We start from the raw sequence: 14,890 nt of genomic DNA on the forward strand, positions 1-14,890 counted from the left end.
AATAATTTAATAATTAGATGATCTAATTGAACATTAAAAATAAATTAGAAGACCTAAACAGTAATTTAACTTATTAAAACACATCAGAGGTGCAAAAGAATTACAAAGAAAGAAAACTGGCAGCTCCACGAGCTTAGAAGCACCAGGCCAAGGCATATATAGAGACGTATCCCTATACCCTTGCCCCTGCAGCATATACCGGTAATACAAGCACTGAAAACCTAAAGGAAGAGCTCTCTATACATGAGAAAATAAATCTTGGCATATATAAATATCTGTTGCATAAGAAAAGATTCATCATCTATCTCGAGAGGCTCCCAAACAAATACTAAGGTCTACTTGCCATTGTTGAAAAGAGATGTTAAAATCACTTTGGTAAGCCTTGAGCCATGACCAGAGATGAAAAAGTATCTTGTGCCTCACCTTCTCATCAAGAGTATATAGTCTTCAAACAATGTCTTATTCATGTTATACCAAATGTTCCAGATAATAGTGCACCAACCAGCTTTCCACCAAGAGTTTGGGACATGTCCTTGTACCCGTGAGAAATTTGGCGGAAGTGCTCAATAGGCGACCCAACGGGTACCAAGAAAATGTCTTACGCAAATTTACATGAAAAAAAATACATGATATGTGTCTTCAACATGTCCACATAGCACACATGCAAGGCCTTCATCAAGGAGTTGGATATGCCTTTTATGTAGGTTATCCTTAGTAGGAAGCCTATAATGCAAGACTCTCCAAATTAAAAATGAAACATCATGTGAAATTTTAATTTTCCACAAACATTTGAACTATTCTATCGTGTTGAACATTGTTAATCAAAGAAAAAAATTCCGCTACCAATTCCTTTTCCCATTCAAACCACTTTCTCCTCCATCTAAAGCTTCATTCCCATCTACTATCCATCCATCTTCCCATCCTCTCTACGCATTCCTCCTTTTGTTCCAAATTAAGGTACAATCTAGCAAATTTATATTATAAACACCCACTCCCTAGCCACCTATCCTTCCAAAACCTAGTAGATCTCCAATTTTTCACTCCATCATCTCCTCAAACCACCCATCACTTCCACCTCCACACACTTGTTTTATGTTCCTCCACCAAATGAATTCATAGTGTCTCCCACCATTCTCGCTATTCTCCCACATACCTTGAAATGATATTATGTATAACTTTTTCCATTCTCTATACATCACTTATTTTCTCTTTGGAAAAATGGCAAAAGTTATTAATGTAATTTAGTTCTAAACTGTACAGCATTGTATTGTGACACTAATTTTAAAAAATTTGAAAATAGTTAATTAATCCTTATATATTTACAAAAATGTAATGTTGCTATTTTTAAACATTTAAGTGGTTTGTGTAAGAATAAGAAAAAGTATTTTATTATGTCTATTTTGATAAAATAAATAAAAATTAATCTAATTGATAATGAATAAATTTATATTTCAAAAGGATGTGAGTTTAATTTTTATTTTGATGTAAAAAATTTCTTATTAGATAATATATAAGTATTTTTATAAATATTTGTTAAGCCTTAAACTTGTTTTCCGAAATCAAATTCATCTTTAACTTTACCTTTACCGTAAAAAAAAAAGTTGGAATGTAGGTTGCTCTAGAGTGTAAGATGAGAGATTCTTTACTTACATGTGTCATGCCAATTGCTTAGTAAATGTCAAATTTTAACCTATAAAGATTGAGAGAGAGAAGAGCATCATACATTTATGAAGACTCAATAGAAACGTGAACTGCACAATTTAAAACGCAATTAAGCCGTCAGTGAGTCCTACACGGAGTGAGATTTTTATTTGAAAAAATTATAAATGTGATCCTTTCGAATTTGTTCTCCAATAATTTAATTCACAAATTTAATTCTTTTAATCTAATTTTGTCATTTTATTTTATATATCCGTTGCGGAGGGAACGAGAAAATCCTTGTTTTAGGTCTTTGCTTGGTAAACGCAACAGCGATAGAACTCTAGACATAGAATAGTAAACGGTGTTAGCTTCGATAGATTAAACGAACACAGAGCGAGCGAAAGTAGAATCTGAAAAACAATGGCGGCGAAGCTAGACACCCACGCCGTGGCTTCCGATCTGATCGACTTCCTCAACGCTTCTCCAACGGCTTTCCACGCCGTCGGTAAAACCAAAACCAAATTCTCTTTCTCTTATTTCTTCCTCTCACCAAAAAATCGCAACAAATCCTCACTCACTCTTTATTCGTTCCTTTCAGACGAGGCAAAGAGGCGTTTGCGTAGCGCGGGGTACCACCAACTCTCTGAGAGGGAAGTGTGGGAACTGCAACCGGGCAACAAGTACTTCTTCACCAGAAATCACTCCACCATCGTCGCCTTCGCCATCGGCAAAAAGTTCGCTCCATTCTATCCCACTCTTTTTTTTTAGCCACCGTAATTAGGGCCTTTGGTTTCCCGGTGGATCCCGAGCTATCCCCAGAAGCTTCGGTTCTTTGGCTGGCTATGTGATTAATGCTCAGTTCGAAACTTAATGACACTTAAAGCTCCTGCTCCTTCCCCAAACTCGGAACAATAATAATAATAATATTGATAATAATGTCTCTTTTTTCACTTTGTCAGGTACGTTGCTGGAAATGGATTCTACATAATTGGGGCTCACACGGATAGTCCTTGTCTCAAACTCAAGCCTGTCACCAAGGTAACACGCTACCATTTTAGTCCCTGGAATAAGATAAATAACTTATTGTCATTTTGGTTCTAAACATATGTTAATATTATCACTTAAGCCACTTATGTTGGACTAATGTGAGTGACGGATTATAGTTTTAGGGATTTTTTTTTTAGTTTTTTTTTAATTCTGAGGCTAATGTAATAACCAACTTCAAGGACAAAATGGTCGTTTACTCTAATAAATTTGAATTAATAATTGTGTATTGAATTTTGAATTTGAATATGTTATTATATGTATGTAATGTAAGAGGTGTTTAATGCAGGTTGTTAAGGCTGGGATTTTGGAGGTTGGTGTCCAAACCTATGGAGGTGGTCTGTGGCACACGTGGTTTGATCGAGACTTGACTGTGGCGGGGAGGGTCATTGTGCGGGAAGAGAATGCTGGTTCTGTTTCGTACTCACATCGCCTTGTTAGAATTGAGGAACCTATAATGCGAATACCGACTTTGGCAATTCACTTGGACAAGTTCTGTTGCTATTATTGAGATGCATTGCCTGTTTGTTTGTCTGTTTGCTTGCTTGCTTGATCATCATTTTCAACTTATCATTTCCTTTGGTTCATTGTGTACAGGACTGTTAATGATGGATTCAAATTTAACAACGAGAATCACCTTATTCCCATCTTGGCAACATCGCTGAAGGTAATTGCACTGGTTACTGATTTTTCTATGGAAATAATTGTTATGGTGATGTCCTGGTTTAATGTATCTAGTCCGGCAACATTTAATGTTATGTTACCTGAGTTAATATTTAAGTGAATGCATGTGGTTATAAAGCTCATTTATTGGCTAAATAGGCATTTTAAAATTGAAAATTATATTAGCACGCAATGTTGCTAGTTAGTAAATATTGTTTTTCTGTTTTAAATCTTTTATGCAATCGTTTTGGACAATTATATTCTTAGACTCGTATGTAGTTAATTAAAACAAATAAATAAAGTCTCCACCAACAATGCTTATTCAGATTCTTAGTGTTCGTTTTGAATTGCTTAGATCTACCTTTTACACATTCGTTGGACTTTGTTTTGCAGGGTGAGCTCAATAAAGTGTCCTCTGAAAATGGTCCTGTTGAAAGTGGAAATCAGACCGATGGAAAGAAAGCAAATGATAAAACAGGCACCAGCAATACGAAGCATCACCTTCTTCTTCTACAGGTTAACTACAAATTTTGAAACTCTAGATATGTATTGACACTTATCACACATGGTTGTTACTTCTTACTTTCTTAATTTGGGTCTTGGGATGTATACATGATGATTACAACAAGTCTAATTGTTTGAGATTTTCATCTTTCCACTTTCACCAGTTGCTTGCAAGCAAGCTTGGGTGTGAACCAGATGACATATGTGATTTTGAATTGCAAGCTTGCGATACACAACCAAGTACTATTGCTGGAGCTGCAAAGGAATTCATTTTTTCAGGACGGCTAGATAATCTCTGCATGTCATTTTGCTCGCTGAAGGTTTAACTTTTATATAGATTATTTTTTCAAGTCATGTTTCAAACACGTGTACAGTATAGATATGAATTCTGAAATATAACCTTGATTTTGAAGTTTACCACTCAAGATATTGCATCTAAAATCTAAATTGGGGCATTTTGGACTAGAGTTATCTATAGTGCATGGAATATAAATTTTTTCTGAATATCAATACTGTATGTTTATAACATCATTATACTTTATGCTCTAATGGAATGATTTCAGACAATGATCTCTGGGTATAATTGCATCTTCTCCTATTCTATGAACTTGTGAGATAGATCATTAATTCAAACCCCAATGGTTTTTCTATGTCTTTATTACAATATCTATTGATATAGTAGGGATGAAAAAGTTAAGAGAGATTAATAAGGTGTTTCTGGTGATGTTAATGGAATTCTGTTAATTTTTCTGAGAGAAATTCTATCAATTGTCCGTGAATGAGATATTTTGTAATGTGTAGTATTCACTGTAGGTACCAATGTCAGTGTGATATCAATATCGGTATGATAGAATTATGGTGGAAAAGATGAGATGAACCCAAAAACAAACAAAGCCAGGGCCTTTGTGAGAGCCTTCAGTCTTCCACTCTTCTACACACTTTTTCCTTACTCTCCAAGTACACTCCTCTCATCTTTCCTATATCTTGCAAGTCATAAGAGAATTTCCCTGATTGCCTCACTGGCAGTCTGTTATATTACTCTAACAGTCATGCCCTCTACTTTGTGCATTTGAGACTCTGATATCCTACATCCTTTCCTAATGCACACCTAAGTGAAGAGGATCCCCCAAAACTTACAAAGTCCAGTAGGTCTTGCCATTTAATTAGGACTTCAGTCTCTGTGGTGGTCTTATAGCATAGTACATCTTCTGATTTCAGTCTGAGCTCCAATCTTCTGATGGAAAGCCTGTCAATGTCTAGCTCACAGCAGGGTCAGATATGGATTTCTTCAACAATCACGCACAGAAGAAGACTGGATGTATATGAATGCTAGTTGCTAAGGTCAGGTTGTATACACCTATCCAATTTTTTCTAGGACTTTAAAATTCCCATATAACGTAGGGCCACACTTATTAAATCTTTTGGCTCAGGATTTTATCAATTGATGATCCTGTAAAGATGAATTTTGATATAAACCATATCACCCAACTGGTCAACTGATAACATGCATCTATTTTTTGCCAGCTCGCACCTTTGTTCTGTTAAGCCATTGAGGTCACTGGTTACTGGTTAGGCTTTGATCTTGTCAAACATTGCAAATATGTCTCTAGACACTTACTTGCTGAGTTGCTGACTACCTTGGAATGAGGGTGGTAGCTAGAACAGAACTTGAGTTTGGTTCCTGATTTCCTTGATTACTCAGTCCATACATAACTGACTGAGAAAACCCTGTAGCTCTCAATAACTATTTATGATGGAAATCCATGAAGTCTAGAATTTTTCTGATAAAACTTCAGCCACTTCTTTGGCATTAAGGGATGGCAGATAACAGGAAGTGGGCATATTTGACGAATATGTCTACTATGACCATGATATTAACCACTATGGTGTGAACACAGAGGTCATGAGGTTTTTTTGCTTCCCTGTAAATCCTTAATTTAGTCTTCCAAGATTAGTATGTTAACATTAGTCCACAAAAGCTTTTGTCTTCTGTTCATTAAATTAGTCCTGTCAAAGATCTAAAATGCTACCATATTCATTCTTTTGGAAGGCTAAAGTAGTGACACAAACACAAAAGGACAAATTTTGTAGTTTGTGTGTATTCTTTAAGGGACTAATTTGGTGGTAAAAATATTCTTTGGAAGATTAATGTGGTGACATGCTGATATTTGGAGGACAAAATTGAGGCTTTACTCAATATTATATAATAGTCTATACCCCTATATGCAATCATGAACCCTTGCTTATGCTCTTAATGTCCTGTCATATTCCTCTCAGTAAATAAATTATGCATATTAGTCTATTAAATCAACTATGTGAGTCCTTGTTTTTGTTTTTTTAAAAGAATATTGTGCTTAGATATCGTTTTGTTTGCAGAAAAAGTGACGTTATTCTATGTGAACCCTTTCTTGGTTGACTATAGAGTATAGAGATAAGGATCTGGAATAAGAACCCTTAGTGAATGTGTTGGTATCACTGTACACACCTTTACTCCTAGTTATAAAAATATACTACCCAAGACACTATAATTCTTTTCTTTTCTTTTCTTCGTACCCCATTGTCCGGAGGCTCTTCGCTATGCGAAGGTATGGGGGAGGGATGTTGTACGCAGCCTTACCCTTGCATATGCAAAGAGGCTGTTTCCGGATTTGAACCCATGACCAACAAGTCACCAAGGCACAACTTTACCGCTGCACCAGGGCTCACCCTCACCCAAGACACTATAATACAAGAGTATATTTGTGGCACTGAGTGCGTGCCATACAACAAAACTATTTCTGTAGTTATGATCCATTGGAGTCTCACAGTAGCAGGGATACTTGGTGTCAACATATATAACCTTGGGCTCTTCCCTTCATTAGCTTCTGGGGGTGGACTCTGTCAAGCTTATCTCAAATGGTATTAGAGTTCCCACAGTCTCTTCACAATTCTGCAGCTTGAGCAGTGATGTTGGCATTGTAGTATTCTCTTGGCACTAGAGTCACTAGACCCTGTCACCCTGAACACAAAGCCAACCCACGTGGTGGAATGCTATGGTCTGTCGGAGTCCCAGTTGTTGTTATAGTGGGCTTCATAAGGGTACGTATGGCCTTGAGCTATTTACCTCTTCCCCTCAACTGGTGAATTTTCTGGGTGAAGTCTCTGAAGGTTATATTATCGGTGGCTTTGATGCTTTGTCAGTTTTTGCTATGCTTCTCCTTGCCAATCTTAGGTTTACCTATAGCCAAAAAATTATTCTTAGGTGTGTGTCTTGCCCTTGGTCCTATGAAAAATTCCAATCAACTTAAGATCAAAAGTATCTCTTCCTTTGTCAACCATGATGTGGTTGAATGACATCATACTCTTAAATTCAAATGCCACAGGGTGTATGTGTCTGTTTGCTGTTTTTTTTCCCATCAAACTTCGGCATTTTGGGACTTAATCTAAGAATTAAGATTAAGTGACTAATCTAACTCTAAATTAGAAAGTGTGTTTGCATGATGTGCAAATTCTTTTAATAATGTAGTAGTTGTTGATTATCCTATGCTAACATCTTGGTTTCTATTTCAGGCATTAATAGATGCTACATCTTCTGACAGCAGTCTTGAGGAAGAGTCAGGTGTTAGAATGGTGGCTTTATTTGACCATGAGGAAGTTGGATCTAACTCTGCCCAAGGAGCTGGCTCTCCTGTTATGCTAAATGCTGTGACTAGGGTTACCAATTCCTTCAGCTCCAATCCCAACGTATGATTCCTTTAATTTTTTTTTACCCCTTTTTATGCCTAAGAACTACATCGATGACTCTTACTTCTTACAGTGAGTTAAATCTAGGTAGGGGCTGTGGTCATGCACTTATGCCAGCCCTCATAATTTACAGCACCATTCCACTATTTAGCATTTTAGATATTTCAACGGTGGAAAGTGGAATAACCACACTCTAATTTTGCTTTCAGTATCTAACTAGTTTTTGTTATGGTGATTTGTTTTAGCTTCTGGAGAAAGCAGCACAATTAAGCTACCTTGTATCTGCCGACATGGCACATGCACTACACCCAAATTACATGGTACATCTTCTTATGTGCCTTGATTTACTTTTGCCAATAATTCAATGTTGATCCTTATCAAGGCCTAATTTCTTACAGGACAAGCATGAAGCAAACCATCAGCCCAAACTACATGGAGGACTTGTCATTAAAACCAATGCAAGCCAACGCTATGCAACCAATGTTGTCACATCCTTCATATTCAGGGAGATAGCATCAAAACATAAACTTCCCGTTCAGGTTAGTTCAGTGAACAATTTTATCTCTCTTTTCTTCCTTTCTGATTGGAATTGGAACTGATTGCTTCTGCAGTGCAAGATACAATTAAAATCATAGAGAAAGCCTTCTCTACTTTAGTATCTGTAGTATTTCAAGGAGCAAAATTATTGCCTATTTTGAACTATCAGAAGCTTGGAATTGAGTAAGCACTGTATGTGATAATGGATTATAATGAGGTATGTTGATGAATGTAGGACTTTGTGGTGCGCAATGACATGTCATGTGGTTCAACCATTGGTCCTATTCTTGCTAGTGGCGTAGGTATTCGCACTGTTGATGTAGGTGCACCGCAGTTGTCAATGCATAGCATACGAGAAATTTGTGCTGTTGATGATGTGAAGTATTCATATGAGCACTTCAAGGCATTTTACCAAGAATTCTCTCATGTTGATGGTAAGATGGTCGTGGATATATAGGAATATCTCTAATCACGAAATCCTCATTAATCCTTTGCTCTAGAAGCTGTTGCTGAAATGGTCGTGTTTCGTAATTTAGTACCATTATAATGCCGACGTTATTATGATGAAATTTTCAATAAAATTAGACTCCCTGAATGAAATATTAGCAACTACTTGAAGTGTGTTGTTTACTTGAATAGTCCAAGTTCTTGCTTCTAAAATGTGATCGTGTTCGGGAGAGTAACGTACTAGAGTAGAAGTTGAAATAAATATACTATTTTTTCGAGCAATATTCAATCTACGAAATGTATGGTAGTACTGTGTTATTTGAACTTCAGCTTTCACGTGTATTATCCTTGCCTACCATCGAGAATTCAATTGAATATATTATTCTGAATGAAGCTTAAGTTTGCACATCCAGATTAAGAATGTGCTTGATTTAATTTATTATGGGATTCCATACATGTAAGCATTAGGATTAAGGGCAATTACTTAACACATCCTATTTTTTGTTTGGTGCACCTTAATTTCTAATGTTCTTTCTACCCTTTTTCTTCCTCTCTCCTGTCACCTCCTTCCTGAACCTTCACCAAGCCACCATTACTCTTGCACCCACGTGACCAAACACCACCATCATCACCAGATTCGCATATCACGTGCATGCGACTTCATTATGTCACCTTTGCCCAACCGCATGCGAAATTCACCCAGGCCTCACCATCATCAACATGCACCCACCAATTCATAATGCATTTGTACTACAACAATCCGTAATACATTTTATGTTACGGATTGAGCAATCAGTACTATCAAAATAACGCAGGTATCCTCGTATACTCTTTTACTCTTTTGAAACCGAGTCCAAACATACTGACAACACACAAAGCAAACACAATGAGTAAGAGAAAAAAAAGGTTTCTTGAACACTCAATATGTTGCTTTTAACCTAGAGAGAAAACAATAATATAGAAAAATTATAGATATAATAGATATTTGATGTGACAAAAAATGAGAGAGAAAAAAAATGTGTCAACTAGATGTATATTTTCTGTTTTTTCAATTTGGTTTGGTTTTGCGGTTTTTATTAAAATATTAAAATTTATATACTTTATTTTCATCTGTTGAATTAAATTACATCAAAAAAATTACTAATGACAATCTATGAAACTTATTAATTAATACTTTAAGTCTTCTATAGTAAAAATTTGTTAAATTTTTATCTATTTTAAATCAAATATATCTTAAAAAATCGTCAAAAAAATTATATATATTATATAAGTTTTATATACATGATATTACAAAACACTATGAAACTCAACATATAATCTAAATCAAATCGATTGATTTGAGAAAAAAATCATTCAAACAAATTAAAAAAAAAATCAGATTTGATTTTTGATTTTTTTAGCTATTTTTTATTTTTATTTTAGATTGATTTAAATTTAAAACATATACTTGAGAGTGTAAACTGCAAGAAGGATGGCTAAACGTAATTTGTTTTAATAATTTTTTATATTTTAAATTGTTGGAGTTGCTCATCAGACCCGGCATGAATGTGAATTGGATCAACCCGGTAAAATTCGACCGGTTTTGCTTAAACCATTTAAGAAATCCCAAAATAACGTCGTTTTGGACCCCAAGTGGCCCCAAAAAGCAAAGTAGCAAACGTGCGTTTACTCTGTTTCTCAATCTTCACTTATTGACAGATTCACCGCTTGAGGCCATGCACGAGCCCTAGCTCTTGTCAGCCGTCGCAGTTCGCAGTTCGCACTTCCCACGCCCGGTAGCGCTGTTCATCCACGGAGCTACTCCTATTGTTAGTCATCTGAACTGAAGCTCCATTATATTCTTACATTATCTTGTTTCTTACTTTATTTTGTTTTCTGCTTTAGCACTTTAATGAACTGAAATTGGGTTGTGAATCTTGTGATTGCATAGTTAGTGATCATATTTTATGCTGCTTGTGATGTGTCATACTGCAACCATGCCAGTAAACATGCACTTTGTAGTTTGGTTCTAATTCGCAATTACATTTAATAGAAAGATATACTAATCTTTGTCATTACTCATTAGTATATGGCAAAAAGGTAATTTTGAATCATATTCTTTCAAAGTTACTATCAAAATCTAAAATGGATATCCATGATTGGTGTCAAATTTACTCAAATTACTGAGTTATACGTGGTGATTGACTGAGCGATGCTTTCATTTTGATGTAGGAATTGGAATTCCACTGGTGGTATTGTTCCATTTCAAACAATATTTTATACTATAAGTTTCCCCGCCTAATTATTAAAATTTAGAAGTTAGTAGTATTCTTTCTATCTGCATTGTTTCTACCAGTGGTGCACGGACAATTCCTTATGTGTTGGCTGTCTGCTATCTTGGAGTTCTGCTAGATAGGGTGACAAGTTTAATAGGAAGCAATTTTGTTGGCATTGGCAGTTTGTAAATTACACAAGTGCTATTAGAAGGACGTAACAATTAATAAAATTATATCATTTGCTACAAGTTTCTGTCACAAAATCAATGTAATGGATGGGTTTCATTAAAGTAAAAGGTTATAGGTGTTTCAGGGGCTGTTACGTAACTCTTATGTTCTTTGTATCCCCCTTAACCAAGCTTTTACACTACTTGTGCCATATTTGGTTTCAATTAATAATATAACATTTGCTCATAAAAAAAGAAGTAAAGTTAGTAGTTATTAATTGTTTCTCATAATAATTTCTTGTATGTTAGCTATATTTTTTTTTGGAGTATGGATTGATCAAATTATGTTATATATATATATATATATATAACATAATTTGATCAATCCATACTCCAATTTTTTTTTTAATATATATCGGGTAAACTGTTTCAATCGGTGACCCTCAGGTTTGACCACTGACCCATTAATCTAGTGTCTCGACTGGGTCAAAGACCAAATTGGTTTTCAGAACATTGCTCCTTTCTCTTTACTCTTTCTAGTTTGGAGAAATTTCATTTTCCTGTTTCTTCCCTTATTTTGGTTAACAGCTAATGCTTTCGTTACAGATTCAAACAGAAGTTATGAAGTCGTTCAATATAAATGGAACCACTTTTTCTGTTGCACTCTACACTGATGTGACGAATTCAAAGTTAGTCTCTCTCTCATAACTTGTCATGGGAATGTTACCTTAAGTGAAAGCCAATATATTAATATATTATGATTAGCTTGTTTGTCATTTAGAATCAAATTTAAGATTTTCTTTTTCTCATGCCAACCGTGAAGGAGATGTTTTTCTATTAACTTAATTATGTTTAAATCAGATTTCTTTATTATGGTATTAGGTTAAATGTTCATATGGTGAATGATTGTTTCTGGGTAACTTTCAAATATTGCCATCTATAGACACAAGTGATAACTTTATCTCAAAATTCAGTGTAAACATAAGAGTTTGATTTGCTTCTTTTGGCTGGTGATAACAAGTAATAACATTAGGTGCTAGTAGTGAAGTTACGGACTTACAGTAGTTAATTTATGATAATTGATAAACCAGTTGCTCCTATATAATTGTTTCTAGATGGTGTTTGGCTAATTGCAAAATATTTGTTATTTATTGTCATATGTCAATCTATAAGAGTAAATACACAAAGCAATTGTAAAAGAATTTATCTATTTATTTGTAAATTGTAATTGATTCAAAAGATTGGGAACCTGCTCTTAGCTAAAGTGTATTATGTAATTGTTATTCTCATAGAGAACTCTTGGAAAGTATGCAAGCTGGGACATTGGAGCCAGAAGTTGCATTCCTCAATGCTTTACTTGTATGATTTCTTATATTTGTGTTTTATGTCATGCTCAACACCATTTACAAGAGGATCACAATTATTTTATGTCATTCACTAACACAAGAAGGTCATGTTATGAGGGAAAAGTATGCAGAAGTAATCATAGTTGGACTTGGACCCACCATTTTCTCAAGAGGATTTAATAGTTTTACTTTTCTTTCTCTGTCATAAGCATTGCATGTTAGTATGTAATATGGGAGGATCCTAAATGATTCTGGTGCTTAAATTTTCAACATTGACTGTTAACAACAACACTTTTGCTTCTTTCTGATGGTACAACTGTTGTCAACTGAACCAGATCCCAGATATTTTCCCTGTTCTAGCAGCTGCTCACAAAACACTTGTAGCCAAGTCTCGAGACACGTTGACCACACGCACTCTTCATTCAGAGCTTGTTTACAACTACTCAGGGTCTAAGCATGTAATTATGTATTGCTATTTAATCTGTTATGATTCATATTTCCAATTAGATTTGCTAACTTTGGCGTGTCTTGTGACTAGATTACTGAATCTTTGAAAAGATGTGGCATATCTGACAGCACAACTTATATCCTTGCTACTCGATTTGATGCTAGTCCTGATGAGGTGAGTCAATTCTACAGTAAAATACAGCACCCATTTATTTCTTTCACTCACATAACTAAAGTGATCTTTGTATCTTCACTAGATAAAAGCTATAGGGAAGCTCATTAATGGCAAGGAGATTGACCTGGAGGAGCTAGAAGGGAGAGCAAACCAATCCCAGATACAAAAGGTTTGTGATATCTTTGATCCAAATCACTTTGTATCCTTTTGTACATAACTAGCATATTCAATAACTTGTTATGATTCAGCTTTACAAGATATCTTCCTCAGAACTTGGAGTATCATCACTTGCTGATGCAATATCTTGCCGTATAGCTGCTTGTGATGCCTTGTGAGAAGAATGAACTTGATCTGCTTGAGTTTCCTTATCTCTCCTTGATCTATTGTAGAATATGTCATGAAATTTTAAAAGAAAGCTTTAGGCTTCTATTATATATACTTTACCTTTCATGTGCTGTAATTTTGATTTTTTTTTTGTTTATCATTCTTACTGCAGTAACATTTCTTATGGAAATTAAAAAAGTAGGTGGTCATTTGATCTGGTATATGCTTACTGGTCGTGAAATGCATGCTGTAAAAACTAAATATGACACTTCTTGAGTTCTTCATTTGCTTCTCTAGGTATACATTCATGCATACCTACTTAAATATTTGGATGGACTTGATTTCTGAAGTGATATTGATTAAAAAGATTACCAAATTATGACATTACAAAATCACTACTATATTAGGGCATCAATATGTAGGCACATGTATACATACTTAAAGTGAGTGCACTTCATTTGAGTGTTTATTAGCTAAGTTGACCTTACTTTTTATTCTATATTCTAGTATGAAAGCATGATAATCAACTTGACAAACCATTTTAAAGTTGGCTCATTTTTAAGCTTAATTATGTTTTTAGTCCCTCAAATTATAGGAAGGATGCTTAATTATAGTCTCTTAAGTAAAAAATTATTTTTTAGTCCCTCAAATTCTGGTTAAGAGACTATAAAAAGCATTTTTTGAATTTGAGTGACTAAAAATGCAAATTTTTATTTCCAGGATTAAAAAAACAAAAGTCTCCAAATTTGAGGGAATAAAAACATAATTAAGTCTTTTTTTTTATCATCCAAATTAATGGACACATTATTCAGCTTCTCTTATTGCATGATTGAAAGTATAAATTAATTGAATGAAAAGTAGAAATATACTATTAAGACCCATGACCCATAGAATAAACATAGAAGTCAATTAGAAGGAAGAAGTTTTCAAGTAGGATGAGAATAATGAAACACTGTAAATGAATAACATAGCTTGTTCGATAGTGTAGTTATGATGCCTCTGTTAGAAGCATGTGATAAAACCTAAGCGAAATATAAATTCTAGAAAAATTAGATTTGATCATTTGTTATAAAACTTAACATGATAGAGATGAACTAATTAATTTAAAAAGGCTTGGATTTAAAGTTTTATAAGATAATTATAAACTCAATTATAATTGCCAAATTCTATTAACTGGAACAGGGGAAATCTATGTGTATATAGGCTGAATTTAATGCTTGTAAGTCCCCAGTAGCTGCTACATAATTTGGTTCATTTCTGCAATGTTCCTTATCATTTTTTGAATCGGCAAAAGAAAATATATTAAGAAAGGAAGGGTTATAGAGTATTTATAGAGTACTCTATAGAAAAACATCGCAATGCAGGATTTGATAAAAGGAAGGGTTATAGAGTATTTATAACAACCCGCTATAAACACTAGATAAACCCACAAATCAGATCCATCAGCTGGAGTAAGTTACAAACAGGAACAGTAAAACAATACATACCAGCCAACTGCCTACACCTAAGGAGTAAACCATACTTGCTGCAAAATCATGCATAGCTAACCTAGCAGCAACAAATATGAATCCCATGTGATCATTTCCTACAAGCCAGGGAATTAAGCTGATGGCCCAT

General features: G+C 34.7%; 2 protein-coding genes across 4 annotated transcripts; both read left to right on the forward strand.

Annotated features, from left to right (window-relative positions):
• Positions 1 to 1,796: 1,796 nt before the first annotated feature.
• Positions 1,797 to 8,841, forward strand: LOC100781379 (probable aspartyl aminopeptidase). The gene is made up of 11 exons (XM_003526922.4): positions 1,797 to 2,146; positions 2,240 to 2,375; positions 2,601 to 2,679; positions 2,975 to 3,177; positions 3,283 to 3,352; positions 3,742 to 3,864; positions 4,017 to 4,172; positions 7,402 to 7,575; positions 7,821 to 7,895; positions 7,974 to 8,114; positions 8,348 to 8,841. The coding sequence occupies exons 1-11, from the start codon at positions 2,062 to 2,064 to the stop codon at positions 8,567 to 8,569; spliced, it is 1,464 nt and encodes a 487-aa protein (XP_003526970.1). The 5' UTR covers positions 1,797 to 2,061; the 3' UTR covers positions 8,570 to 8,841.
• A 1,273-nt stretch (positions 8,842 to 10,114) lies between these two features.
• LOC100781927 (EKC/KEOPS complex subunit Tprkb) lies at positions 10,115 to 13,494 on the forward strand. Of its 3 annotated transcripts, XM_014776522.3 has the most exons (8): positions 10,129 to 10,367; positions 10,771 to 10,790; positions 11,588 to 11,670; positions 12,274 to 12,340; positions 12,663 to 12,785; positions 12,866 to 12,949; positions 13,032 to 13,118; positions 13,198 to 13,494. In XM_014776522.3, the coding sequence occupies exons 3-8, from the start codon at positions 11,603 to 11,605 to the stop codon at positions 13,282 to 13,284; spliced, it is 516 nt and encodes a 171-aa protein (XP_014632008.1). In that variant the 5' UTR covers positions 10,129 to 10,367; positions 10,771 to 10,790; positions 11,588 to 11,602; the 3' UTR covers positions 13,285 to 13,494. The 3 variants fall into 3 exon arrangements, with proteins under 3 accessions (XP_006581879.1, XP_014632008.1, XP_003526971.1); XM_006581816.4 differs by lacking the exon at positions 10,771 to 10,790 and having other exon boundaries at positions 10,115 to 10,367; positions 13,220 to 13,494; XM_003526923.4 differs by lacking the exon at positions 10,771 to 10,790 and having other exon boundaries at positions 10,154 to 10,367.
• The last annotated feature ends 1,396 nt before the right edge of the window (positions 13,495 to 14,890 follow it).

This window comes from Glycine max, chromosome 6 (assembly GCF_000004515.6).
Source record: "Glycine max cultivar Williams 82 chromosome 6, Glycine_max_v4.0, whole genome shotgun sequence".
Classification (NCBI taxonomy): domain Eukaryota; kingdom Viridiplantae; phylum Streptophyta; class Magnoliopsida; order Fabales; family Fabaceae; genus Glycine; species Glycine max.

Bases quoted from the DNA above. Each gene is read 5' to 3' on its own strand.
- LOC100781379 (XM_003526922.4), top strand. From the start codon at position 2,062: ATGGCGGCGAAGCTAGACACCCACGCCGTGGCTTCCGATCTGATCGAC. The intron at 3,353-3,741 runs GTAATTGCACTG...TTTGTTTTGCAG, and splicing joins TCTTGGCAACATCGCTGAAG to GGTGAGCTCAATAAAGTGTC. The intron at 7,576-7,820 runs GTATGATTCCTT...GATTTGTTTTAG, and splicing joins CCTTCAGCTCCAATCCCAAC to CTTCTGGAGAAAGCAGCACA.
- LOC100781927 (XM_014776522.3), top strand. From the start codon at position 11,603: ATGAAGTCGTTCAATATAAATGGAACCACTTTTTCTGTTGCACTCTAC. The intron at 11,671-12,273 runs GTTAGTCTCTCT...TTATTCTCATAG, and splicing joins ACTGATGTGACGAATTCAAA to AGAACTCTTGGAAAGTATGC. The intron at 12,341-12,662 runs GTATGATTTCTT...CAACTGAACCAG, and splicing joins CATTCCTCAATGCTTTACTT to ATCCCAGATATTTTCCCTGT.